Source organism: Diadema setosum, chromosome 8 (genome assembly GCF_964275005.1).
Source record: "Diadema setosum chromosome 8, eeDiaSeto1, whole genome shotgun sequence".
Taxonomy (NCBI): domain Eukaryota; kingdom Metazoa; phylum Echinodermata; class Echinoidea; order Diadematoida; family Diadematidae; genus Diadema; species Diadema setosum.
This window is the reverse complement of record NC_092692.1, coordinates 8,844,825-8,858,849: the sequence shown is the minus strand read 5'-3', so window position 1 is coordinate 8,858,849 and position 14,025 is coordinate 8,844,825. Positions and strand designations below refer to the sequence as shown.

Sequence of the window (14,025 nt, the reverse complement as noted above, 5' to 3'; positions counted from 1 at the left end):
AGTAGAGCGCTCACAAACAGACCCTATTGAATTTACCTTTTCATGTATAAAGACGGAACAAGCGAGGGCGCCATCACCAAAAACAATAGTCCTCTTCATCTTACCATAATACACCTTCATGTCAAAATTTGAAAATGATCGAAGAAGAACTGCAGCCAGTAGAGCGCTCACAAGCAGACCCTATTGGATTTACCTTTTCATGTATAAAGACGGAACCAGCGAGGGCGCCATCACCAAAACAATATGTGTCTTCGTCTAACCATAGTACACCTTGATGCCAAGTATGAAGATGATCAAAGAAGAACTGCAGCCAGTAGAGCGCTCACAAGCAGACGCTATTGGATTTACCTTTTCATGTATAAAGACGGAACAAGCGAGGGCGCCATCACCAAAAACAATAGGCGTCTTTGTCTAACCATAATACACCTTCATGCCAAATTTGAAGATGATCGAAGAACTGAACAGTAGAGCGCTCACAAGCAGACGCTATCGGATTTACCTTTGCATGTATAAAGACGGAACAAGCGAGGGCGCCATCACCAAAAACAAAAGGCGTCTTTGTCTTATCATAATACACCTTCATGCCAAGTTTGAAGGTGATCGAAGAACTGCAGCCAGTAGAGCGCTCACAAGCAGACCCTATTGAATTTACCTTTTCATGTATAAAGACGGAACAAGCGAGGGCGCCATCACCAAAAACAATTGTCCTCTTCATCTTACCATAATACACCTTCATGTCAAAATTTCAAAATGATCGAAGAAGATCTGCAGCCAGTAGAGCGCTCACATGCAGACCCTATTGGATTTACCTTTTCATGTATAAAGACGGAACCAGCGAGGGCGCCATCACCAAAAACAATATGCGTCTTCGACTAACCATAATACACCTTCACGCCAAGTATGAAGATGATCGAAGAAGAACTGCAGCCAGTAGAGCGCTCACAAGCAGACGCTATTGGATTTACCTTTTCATGTATAAAGACGGAACAAGCGAGGGCGCCATCACCAAAAACAATAGGCGTCTTTGTCTAACCATACTACACCTTCATGCCAAGTATGAAGATGATCGAAGAAGAACTGAAGCCAGTAGAGCGCTCACATGCAGACCCTGTTGGATTTACCTTTTCATGTATAAAGACGGAACCAGCGAGGGCGCCATCACCAAAAACAATAGGCGTCTTCGTCTAACCATAATACACCTTCATGCCAAGTTAGAAGATGATCGAAGAAGAACTGCAGCCAGTAGAGCGCTCACAAGCAGACCCTATTGGATTTACCTTTTCATGTATAAAGACGGAACCAGCGAGGGCGCCATCACCAAAAACAATAGGCGTCTTCGTCTAACCATAATACACCTTCAAGCCAACTTTGAAGATGATCGGAAAGAAATGCAGTTGGTAGAGCGCTCAAAAGGAAATCTCTGCGGCGGCGGCGGCGGCGGCGGACGCGGACGCGGCGCGACGAGGCCAAATCCATAGTATCCTCCGAACTCTGTTCGGGGGATACAATTATTCATACCCCTGGGAAATTTTTAGTTTTGAGCAGATTTCTTACTAGTAAAGGATGGAGTGACAGTGATTGGGTGTTATATCTCAATACTTCTATTGTCATGCAAATGAGGTAAAACTGGAATTAATGTCAATTTAAAGAGGACGAGAGGACGAATAAGAGTAAAAATTTAACACCCAATCACCATCACTCCATCCTTCACTTGAAAGAAATATGCTCAAAACTTGAAAGAAATCTGCTCAAAACTAATAATTTCTCAGGGGTATGAATAATTTAATAACTGTAGGTCATGAATTTGATCATAAAAATGTTTGCGATACAAACAATTGATGTGTGCATAAAATTGGAATTAAAAATTTTATGGATAGACTTTTCTAATTCAGTTAAAAGTTTACCCGAGTTACCCAAGGCAAAAAATCCATAATGTATTAAAATGAGGAAGAAATGTAAGTGGGGATTCATACTCACTGGTCTGGTTAACTGGTGTGGAATCATCACATCCATGTTCATCGCTGTCATCTGGACAGTGAAACGTCCCATCACAAACAAGATTTCTTGGCAAGCACCGTCCGAATGACAAACACTGGAAGTAGTTTCCGGGGCAATCTGTAATAGGTGAATAATACAAGTCCAAGGATTATACGAAAACGTCAGTAAATCGAAACAACAATAACAAACTTCACTTTTTCCAAGTTCCAGCGTTACCATGTAGAAACATTGAATAATAACTCACTGAAATGGATGAGACCTGTCAATGATAGTAGTCAAATAAGAACACGTCACCCTGCATGACTGAAGGTTAGTGCTTAAGGTTTTCCCTTACTTTTATGGTCCATGTCATGGCCACCTGTTGGATAACCTGTCACGCCGTCAAAGGCTATCCCGGACAATCCATTCTTCTTTATTCATATTCAACACAGAGCTCGCAGCGAACATACCATGTCTTGAATTTGAACAGATAACCCTCAAACTTGGACAAGTGTAAAATTGTCGTCATCTTTTAAGTTAATGTGCTCAGTCATTACATTTGTTAACGAAATAAGGTATCAATGGAAAAGGAGGAGTTCCCCTTTCCTCATAACCCACATTGCGCTTTCTATAATTGACATGTATATGAAAGCCTTCTGAAGCTGGATAACCTTTTTTTTTTTTTTTTTTTTTTTTTGGGGGGGGGGGGGGGATACGCACCGTTTAACAGAAATATTAATCAATAGCAAAGTTAACATCGTAAAAATGCAGTGACGAAAGCAACGGCGTAAATCCATACTGAGGAGTGGGGGGGGGGGGAGATGGTCACCATCACCACGATTACAAGCCCATAACCGGACCGGCGCAGCCTTTTTTTTTTTTTTTTTTTTTTTTTTGGGGGGGGGGGGGGGGAGAAGCTTCGTGCCCCCCTCCCCCCCCCCCCACACACACACACACACTTTACAGGGATCGGATCTCCACTCTTTTGCATGAAATATAAAGTGGGAGAAAAGTGGCAGCAACAAAATAAAGACTTTTTGTTCTTGTTGCTTTTTTTTTTTTTTTTGCTTGTCAGACGACTTTCGGCAGAAAATCAGACCTTAAAAGTATGAAAACATTTTTTTTTTGAAATATCTGTGAGAGGGAGCGGAACGACCGAACGGGGGAAGGGTGTGTATGGGGGGGGGGGGGGGGGTATCCGTCTCCCACACGAGGAAGATTTTGCATTTTCAGACCTGAAATTCAGCGATCTGGTGCTCACTTGTGGTGAAAATTTTGTTTTCTTTTCTTTGAAAAAACAATAAGAAAATGAAATATTCACAATATATTATTGAATGACAAAATCGTGGTATTTCAGCTCTTGCTGTGCGACATCACTGTGAAGGCCTACTAAATAATGGGGCCTATCATCGGCGTAGACAGGATTTGATCTTAGGAGGAGCGGTTATGTGAGGGAACGAATCAAGCGAGGGGGAGGGTATGGTAGGGGGGTTTCCCCCTCCTACGGTGAAATCTCTTTGCGTTGAAAATCTTGACATTTTTCAGTCCAAAAACTGCCGTTTGTAGCTATATTCTTCGCTTTGGAAATTAAGGGGGGGGGGGCACACCAGGCGCAACTGCTGTCAATCACTGGCAGCAACATCAGGAGAATGGCATAGCGATTGAATGTGAGCGAGCATGAAAATTTTAACATTTTACAGTCTAAAAACTGCCGTTTGTAGCTATACTTTTTCGCTTTGGAAATTAAGGGGGCCGCATCAGGCGCAACTGCTGGCAATTACTGGCAGCAACATCAGGAGAATGGCATAGCAGTTAAATGCGAGCGAGCTTGAAAATTTTGACACTTTACAGTCCCACATGTCCTTTGTGGCTGTACTAGTATTTTTTTCGCTTTGGAAATTAAGGGGTGGGGGCGCACCGGGCGAAAACTGCTGGCAATTACTGGCAACAACATCAGGAGAATGGCATAATGATTAAATGCGACCGAGCGAAGCGAATGAGCTTGAAAATTTTGACATTTTCCAGTCCCAAAAACTGTCGTTTGTGGCTGTATTTTTTCGCTTTGGAAATTAAGGGGGCGCACCGGGCAAAAACTGTTGGCAATTACTGGCAGCAACATCAGGAGAATGGCATAATGCTTAAATGCGAGCGAGCGAAGCGAGCGAGCTTCAAAATTTTGACATTCGCGTTTTGACAGTCCAGAAAATGCCGTTTGTAACTATATTTTTCGCTTTGGAAATTTAGGGGGCGCACCGGGCGAAAACTGCTGGCAATTACTGGCAGCAACATCAGGAGAATGGAATAATAATTAAATGCGAGCGAGCTTCAAAAATTTGACATTTTACAGTCCCCAAACTGCCGTTTGTAGCTATATTTTTCGCTTTGGAAATTCAGGGGGCGCACCTGCTCACAATCACTGGCAGCAACATCAGGAGAATGGCATAGCGATTAAATGCGAGCGAGCTTGAAAATTTTGACATTTTACAGTCCAAAGACTGCCGTTTGTGGCTGTATTTTTTCGCTTTGGAAATTAAGGGGGCACACCGGGCGCAACTGCCGGCAATTACTGGCAGCAACATCAGGAGAATGGCATACTGATTAAATGCTAGCGAGCGGAGCGAGCGAGCTTGAAAATTTTGACATTTTACAGTCCAAAGACTGCCGTTTGTGGCTGTATTTTTTCGCTTTGGAAATTAAGGGGGCACACCGGGCGCAACTGCCGGCAATTACTGCCAGCGACATCAGGAGAATGGCATACTGATTAAATGTTAGCGAGCGAAGCGAGTGAGCTTGAAAATTTTGACATTTTCCAGTCCTAAAAACTGTCGTTTGTAGCTATATTTTTTCGCTTTGGAAATTAAGGGGGCACACCGGGCGCAACTGCCGGCAATTACTGACAGCAACATCAGGAGAATGGCATACTGATTAAATGCTAGCGAGCGAAGCGAGTGAGCTTGAAAATTTTGACATTTTCCAGTCCTAAAAACTGTCGTTTGTAGCTATATTTTCGCTTTGGAAATTAAGGGGGCGCACCGGGTGCACCTGCTGTCAATCACTGGCAGCAACATCAGGAGAATGGCATAGCGGTTAAATGCGAGCGAGCGGAGCGAGCGAGCTTTAAAATTTTAAAATTTTACACTCAAAAAAACTGCCGTTTGTAGCTATATTTTTCGCTTTTGTTTGTCCCACTTTTATTTGAGAACCATCCCCCCCCCCCCCCATCGACGCCTCTATACATATTAGGTTGCTTTTGTTAAGTGAAAGATCTGCTGCACACTCTTTGATAAATTAGGGAATATACGTCTATGTCAAAAGTGTCCAAAGTTTATTCCTTATCCTGTATAGCGGACCTTTTGCATGTTCATGATTGCAATACAACGATCTGGTGCATAGTTCTGGCGATATTTGGACAATTTTCCATTAAGAAAGTTCGAGATTTGTCCTCATCTCAGGAATTGCTTGGGGGATAAATGATTTGTCTGTCTAAACACTTCCTTTGGGGCGGGGCAAATGCCCCTTTGCCCCCCATAGATTCGACGTCCCTGATCTTCCCTTGGTATGCCCATAGATGTATCCTGACTGAGTCATCAGTCACTGTCGTTTCTCAGGAATGATTCAGGAAATGGAGGGGATTCAATTATGGCGATAAAGTTGTTGTTATTGTTTGTTTGTATGTTTTCGTACATATTTTGCAGATGGTCCCCAGTTACTCGCGTCATAGCATGTTTACATGTAGACCTATACTATTTGACGTTGTCAACGCCTGAGCCATACCTTACAGTGTATGTCGATGTTACTTTCTTCGCGAGCGAGCGAAGCGAGCGAGCGCTTGAGAAAATTATACATTTTCCTACAAGATAGAATACTGTTCAGCTCTGTTACCTGTCTGAAGGCCGGCGTACAAACGTCATGCAATATGCCAAAATTGATACAATCATACTTCTGCTTCCTCCATTTTTTCCCCTCAAAATTCAGGGGGGGGGGGGGGGATGATTGTACAGGCCATCCCCCCCCCCTCCTCCATTTCAGGGGGGGGGGGGGGGGGGATATATCCCCCCATCCCCCCCCCCCCCCCCCCGGGATTTACGCCCATGGACGAAAGTCACGCAAAGAGCACAGGTGAATTTTCATCGCACAAAATTTTGGAAAGTCATGGAAAAGGAACTTTTCCACAATTTCGAAAATCAACGTGCATATTGGTCTTTCAAAATGACATTTGATTTCATTTATCATTTGTAATTAAACATGGCACGAAGTTTCATATCAGGATTGTATCTAACCTTGTATCTAACCTGGTCTCTAGTAAAATTTTAGTCATATTGTCGACCTTTACCCAGAATTAAAGGCATTAGTAACCATCTGCAGATGAAACAAATTTAGAATTTCAGTAATTATCATCAATGTTAAATATTGTTAAATATACGAAATGTGATCAGTAGTTATAATTCGATTGTTTCTAGACTACACTATCTACAGTAAGGGTTTAGTGAGAAAAAAATAGTACTGTCGCCTTATATTATAGGCATTATCGCAAAATTTTTATATGGTAGGATGATTTGTAATACAACTGAACTATTATGCATCAAATGTGATAACTCGAAAATTGTTGAATCACTGCTCTCAACGGTAAACAATGCCTTTAAAGATAAACTGACATCCCCATGCGCGGGAAAAAAAAAATCAGCCTTACATCTGCAGTTCTCTGTGTCTTCATCCGAGGCGTTTCCACACTGTTGGATTCCATCGCACTTTTGCCAGAATGGTATGCATCCTCCACTGCCACAATCGAACTCGAAGCCTTTACAGACTGGCGGTTAAAAGAATAAATATACTGTTCTTTATCATCTGTCATTAAACAATCGGTGAGTAAGGGGCAAATTGACATGCTGCGAGTATCAGAGTGAGGCTCGAGCATAACAATTGTAGATAACATTTCTCACATGTATTTTTTTCTTGAATTTTTGTCTTGAATTAGGCGATGTGTATCAAAATTAGTGATAGTGGATTCGCTTTATTTTTTGTGACCGAGAAGTTTAGATCTTGAAAATTGATCGAATTGGCATTAATCTCTTGACCCGAAAACAAGGGTAGAGCAGTTCGCCACACTCCAACAATAGAACGGTATCTATAGGTATACATACATAAGGCCTACATTGTACAGAAATGTCGCAGTGGCGGATCCAGAGGGGGGCGCAACCGGCGCACGCCCCCCTTTATTTTTCGTTAAAAACAAAAGAAATAAAAAGAAAAAAATGAAATGAAACCCGGAAGTGGCACCAGAAATATTAGTCACGCCCCCCTTTAGAGAATTCCTGGATCCGCCCCTGTGTCATGATTAAAATCTTAAGAATTTAATTTCAATGAATCGTTACCAGTGAGAGGCATGTTCAAATATCGTAGTATACGAGTATCGTGGTTTATACACTCTCTTGCGCATTCACTAGAATCGCTTTAATAAGAGGAAGTTCCCATGTAAAAGTCTAGTACAATTTTACATCTATACAGTAATGACCATACAGTTGACAGGAGGCCGGTATTTGAACAAGTGCTTGGGTACTCTGGAATTTTGAGGAATTTCAAACTTGCCACAATTAGCCTCGTCTTCTCCGTTGGCACAGTCGTCGTGTCCGTCACAAACCTCGTTCTCAGAGATACACCGCTCCCCACAGTCGAACTGATGTGATGCACATTCTATCATGAGTTCGCCGATTAGAAGAAAAAGAAAAGGAACTGAATGATGTTCACGCACAGCTTTCAAAGTTTATATCTTAAGTCCAGACTCTCGCAAAAATCCTTCATTATTCTAGGGCTTATCACCGTGTTTCTCCTCGATGTTTTCGAAGAATTATTTTATAATTTGGTCAAATATTACAAGCATTTACTAAACTTTCGTCGTATACGTCATACCATGTTGCTTAAAGGGATTGTAAAGTTTTGGTTGAGACCAAACTTCAAGTTTCTAACATTTTTTATTTTTTGGTGAAATAATGAAAAACCTTTAATGGAATATGAAGGAGCATGCAATTCCAAGAGGAATCCAAAGTTTTTTTTCCATAAAAATTGTTTTGAAATGGCTGTGATATCCAAAATAGAGCAATCCTGACAAAAAGTGAGACCAATCTTTTATTACGATCGCTCTGTTTTACTCTGTTTTTGGATGTCTCAACCGTTCCGAAACCGATTTTCATAAAAGATTTGAATTCCACCAAGAATGGTATGCTCTGTTCTGTTTCATAAGTGGTTTCATGGTATCTCACAAAAACTTAAAAGCCCAATCCTCATCTCCACCAATACTATATACCATCTCTTTAATCATCTGCATGATCATCAAATTATCTTTAATCATTAAAGCACCTTGAACATTTAATCAAAGTGGAGAACGGCGATATAGAAATTGTATGTATGTATGTATGTATGTATGTATGTATGTATGTATGTATTAAACTATAGATTAGCCACATATTTAGGAAGAAAGTTGTTTTTTTTTTCGGCTTTCCATAATTCATATTCTGATATTGTGAATATTTGATAAAGTGTAAAACTTCAGCGTAATTTTCTCGCACAAACGGACATTTTTACGCTATACGTGATCATGATTATAATTCTATGTTTACAAAATGCTGATTTCTGTAGAAAAATTCACTCAGAACTTTGAAAGACAAACGACTAACTCCTAACTGATTGTAATTTATTGTTTATGCTACATAACAAGTCAACTAGGCTTATGTCACAAAAGAAATAATCATGAATATGACATGAATCATTCAACCATCAGTCATGTGCAAAGAATACAAGGTGATAATCCTATTTGGTATCGAACACTGACCTAATTCAGATGATAACTTATATTCCTGTTTTTCTATGAGGACAAGAATATCAACTGACGAAGAAAAGTTGCTTAAAAATTGCTTCTAGTTGCACATGGAAATTACAATCGAAGAAAGATGTAATTATTTTGCAAACATATTGCTGTTGAACTCTTCTTTTGTTGTTTGTATGAGGGGAACTAATGATTATGATACTGACTTTTTTGAATTAATAACCAAACTACGTGCTTTGGAGTGCTATTCTTTGCCAAACATCCTATGAAAAGCATCAACAGCTAATTACCGCAGTCTTGTCGCTCATCTGTGAAGTCTCCACAGTCATTGTAGCCATCACATATTAATCGTTCGCTCACCGTACGACCGTTGTCACATCGAAAGGCTGTTTAGAAAAAGAAAACGAAGAAAGATGGTATCAACATATATAGCAAGCAGTCAAGAAAGGATTCACCAAAATGAACAAAGAAAAATGCGAGTGGAGACAGTAAGATGAAGGAGAGGAATAAGAGGATGGAGAAGCCCACGATGGACAATATGATAGGGAAATTCATGATGAAAGGGAAGAGAGAAAAAAGGAAATGACGAGGAGAGGGGGATGGCGAAAATATGGAAATTATCTGGGTGCACGTCTTCTCATGAAAGCATGTAAAAGATGGCAGGAGAAACTAGAAATGTCGCTACGGCGACTGGTATGCCTCCGCCATAATGCATGGTTCTCCTAATAGGTCTATAGTACAATGTCTTGACAATGTGTGATGACAGTTTCACACAATTGGCAAAATATTAAAATGACAGGTTTGCCACAAATGAGCTGAATGTTCACTTTCCTAGAACTAGGTTCAATTGGATGAATGATTAAAACGTCAGAGTGCAGGTATTTGGGGAACTGATGATTTTTACTTGACTTTTGACCCTTTTACAAGTTTATGCATTGAGTAATTTTCAAGGTATTGAGAATTTTTTTTTCACAAAATAACCTGTGACCTTTGGCCCCGTGACCCTAAGATCCAAACAAAGTATTATCCCCCCATGATATATCCTCATACCAAGTTTGATGTAAAACCACCACACGGTTCTTGAGATATCGACAAAAACAAAACGGGACGGACGTACGGACGGGCGTACGGACGGACGGACGGACGACCCGAAAACATAATGCCTCCGGCCACTTCGTTGGCGGAGGCATAAAAACGGATATCGGAGATTAATTTTGTTCTTTGTAATAGCTACCCGAAGGCTATATAAAAGTCTCTGGATTTTCTTTTTTTTTTCAATAATTAGCCAAAAAAAAAAAATAAATAGAAATATAAATAGAAACAAGGTCTGTGTTATTCACAATTCAAGGGACGATATTGAGATTGGTAATCAATCAATTGGTCACGTGAGTCATTTGGAATAAAATGTAATGGATAATAGTAGAATAATACGAACTAACACATACATTTGTCGAATGATACAAATTTGTATACGTTTTGTACTTTAGGGGCGCATATGCCCCCCCCCACCTCACATACACACAAAAATGATAAGAATAATGCTTACTACAGTCCTCCTCGTCATCGCCGCAGTCATAGATTCCATCACAAAACCAGCTGCGATGAATGCAGATGTTGCCAACACCACATCTCACCTCCCAAATAGAAGGACAGGCTGTTCAAATTTAGGAATTTAATATGCAAGTAAGTATTATAAACTGTAAAAGTCAATTTCCAAACAAAGTGACACGTTCTCATTATTCCTATACGGAAATGTACAAATTAGTCAAAAATCGTTGATTTCCTTTCGTAGCTGATGTTGGTTTCCCTTTTCATTTATGACCTTGAAGGATGTTCTTGCTGGCAATTTTTCATATTGGGCCATTCGTCGTCAAACTGATCATTATGTGGCATAAGTTTGTATGATAAAGCACTTTTCAATTAAACTCTCAGACAATGACGCATCCCTATACAATGTTCTCCGGAAGTTTAAGTGTCTTACATTTATGATGTTACTCATTAAGTGCCAAAACGTACATCTATTTTTGTTCTGTGATTTGTTTTTAACTCATGATTTAACTTCATCGTAACACGTTGTTAATGCATAATTGGTAGTGATGGCAGCAGAAATTCTTAAAGCTGTCTTGATAACACAGTGAGGTTAATAAATTAGGAAGAAGTTTTAAAATACAGCTCTTGGTTTGTTTTTTCTTTTGTTTTCTTCTTTCAGTGCAATCTTATCTCTCCTCCAAATTATTCAAAGATCAGATAATGAATTTTGTTGACGTCAAGAAACGGTACTAATATAAAACTTCTGCAGGAAAATTCGAAGAATCAATGGCTAAAATAAATCCTCCCCAACATAACATACCGGGACTTCTATAAATTCATTCTATAGTCTCTCTTATATAGGATTTTAAAGATATTTTTTTTCCGTACTGCAGTTTTCGTCAGAAGCATCAAAGCAATCATTGACACCATCACAGTATCTTGTAGCATCGTAGCACTCGTAGAAGATTCCGTCACACTGCAGCTGATCTGCCGGACATTTCACTAGAAACAGGTAAGGTAGCAACCAAAATTCAGAGATCCGAAGCATTGATCTTCTCTGAAGAACGAAATATATACGAACGTCACTGTAAAATACACTTACAATTTGCTGTAAAATTACTGAATATGTCACCGTAAGGAGGTATACACGCCCAAATTACCTATTTTCGAATCTTTTTTTCTGACAACATACACACACACAAACCCATTTATATATTTATCAATTTCTTCACGATATGGGTTGTATATATATATATATATATATATATATATATATATATATATAATATCATATAACTTTGGGCGAATATACGTCTTAAAGCAAGGTATCTAAGGGGAATTTCATTCTTAAGGGGAAATTTGAGATTCCCCTTGATAAGATCTTTAAATAAGATATTGACAGTGTTTTTCAATGGTAAAGCATTGATTTGCTGCCTCGAGACATCTCCACCGTAAAACAGAGATTGCGTATATATGTGTAGATGGAGGACTGTATTAACTATCAATTCAAATTAGGGGAGATTGACAGCGATGCAAAAACATCGGTGTGTATAGTGGATCTGTATGAAAAAAAAAAAAGGTCCACGGGGAAATGTACATGGGTATAAGATGTGCATGAGTGAATACATTTATTTTTGTTCTCCAATTCACAAAGGTCAAAATTGCAAAAATTTACAAGTTATCTTTAACTAGAAATGCCCGTCAAGATAACATTAATAACAAAAACACCAGTTCAAATTAGAGAAATGAATGAAGGGCAAATATAAGTTTTCGTTCTCTTTATATCTTCTAACGAAAAGGAGAAAATAAGACTTTTCTGTTAACTCAAACTTTAAAGGACATAGGAAGTAAATGCAAAAAAAAAAATGACTAAATGAACAGACTATCTGCATTAAACTCTTTTAATCTAGTAATTTAAAAATTCATGAGACAAACTCAAGAACCAAATATCATTTATAATTTTCTTAATTTTGAGAAATCAATTCAACCTCCTACAATTTTTGTTTATGTTGCTTCTTTTTTCATTTCATTTGAATTTTGATATTCGAAGGCTTTTCATTGTCCTTAATCATTTCAGCCTTTATCGATATTTAGGGCTTCAAAATATCATAGTGTTCACATTTTTTTTTTTTTTTTGCAACTTAAGTATTTTTTTCGTATTAAATTTGTATTTTGATTTCACTGTTACATTAAATTGCACTGATGCATGATTGACACTTGTTCAATTTAGCAATTTTTATTTTTGTGCCTATGAAGAGGAAAACAAAGGTGTGCACTCATGCGTAAAGTTCCTGTTTTTATTGACTTTACAGGTTGGAATTCAATTAAATGACCTTTCATACAATGGTTTATAATACATTAACCTTTAGCCACGCATTCTATGAGAAATTTAAACTTGAAAAGTGTTTACTTTCTTCTTATATACTGAGTGTATTGCGATTATTTAAAGTATATTGCAAGAAAAAAAAGAACATTTCGCTTCCAAACAACGTAATGTATTCAACATTTCTGGAAACATAATACATGTAGTGAGAATTGATGAATTCCTACAAAATTGCGTCTACAAAACTAAATCTATGTTTATGTTACGCACATAGAAATGTAAGAAATGTCATCCAATTCAAGCATAAATAGCAAAACGAAGAGGTTGCCCCCCCCCCCCCTTCAACTGCACTGAGTGAGGTCTACCCAACTACATGAAAACGAAAACAAGTACAATGTAATATGACACAAATTAACATGACCATGTACAAAAATAACTAATATTCTTGTAATCTTAACACATCATGGCCAGTCCTTTTAAATACACCATACCTTCGGCGCTTGTAATTGCTGTGATATTGATGGAGAAAAAGGAAGAATAGAAACTCTCGAATGACGACGTTGCCGACCGCTTGAAAGAGAACCAGAATTCAGTTCCCGGTACGACGATTGGTGGGGATACAGAGCCGAAGACTTGTGTTGACGACACCTGAATGCATGCAACATAAATGGGGCAGAAGGCCTACTGTTGTGAGGCAATCAGCGCGGAATACTTTTGTCTTGAGACTTTGCATGGATTGATATCAACGCAGAAAGCAACTATGGTTGTATTTACTGAGGACAGCCCCTACATTGGTAGCACTGATGTCAGTCTGGGTCTTGTGATACACTGTATCATAACCCTTCTTTTCAAGAACCCATTGCATTTCATTTATATAAGTGGGGTATCTGCTCCAATAATTGACAAATTCGAGTTCTATACCTCTTGTTGGATAGGCCAGGGCCTTATCCGTCATATCGAAGACTCTATTGTCCTGCATGTACTTGTACTTAGTATTTGCTAAGCGACTGTTGGGGTAAAATGCGTCTGGCAAATGGGTCTAGCACTCAATGTAATATTGTCACAGGCAGAAAGAAAAATGTACATGTATTATCATTATAGTGTTGTTAAAACTATACCACATTGTAATTACACAGACGTGCATTAACACAGTCACTGTCGTCACAAATATGAGAATAATGTTGCATATACACAGGTGCAAGTACCAATAAGGCTTGATATCAAAGATAAATTTACAGTTTCTGTTGTGATTTGCATGTGCCCTGTGTCCTGGTGTTCTTTTCCACCAGGGAGGTGAGACTCACCTCCCTGTTTCCACACGGCAATATGCGTATATCCGCCGCTACTTCTTACTGGAAGTGCTCAGACGTTCAGT

At 39.1% G+C, this 14,025-nt stretch overlaps 1 protein-coding gene across 1 annotated transcript in view; it reads right to left on the bottom strand.

Moving 5' to 3' along the window:
* The window catches only part of LOC140231790 (uncharacterized), a 176,157-nt gene that overhangs the window by 14,545 nt on the left and 147,587 nt on the right, over window positions 1-14,025 (bottom strand). The window contains exons 53-59 of the mRNA XM_072311946.1: window positions 13,142-13,298; window positions 11,216-11,329; window positions 10,344-10,451; window positions 9,088-9,183; window positions 7,564-7,668; window positions 6,668-6,784; window positions 1,978-2,115 (exon numbers count right to left, since the gene is read on the bottom strand). Of these exons, the coding sequence (XP_072168047.1) occupies window positions 1,978-2,115; window positions 6,668-6,784; window positions 7,564-7,668; window positions 9,088-9,183; window positions 10,344-10,451; window positions 11,216-11,329; window positions 13,142-13,298 (835 nt within the window). The remainder of the gene's footprint in view (window positions 1-1,977; window positions 2,116-6,667; window positions 6,785-7,563; window positions 7,669-9,087; window positions 9,184-10,343; window positions 10,452-11,215; window positions 11,330-13,141; window positions 13,299-14,025) is intronic.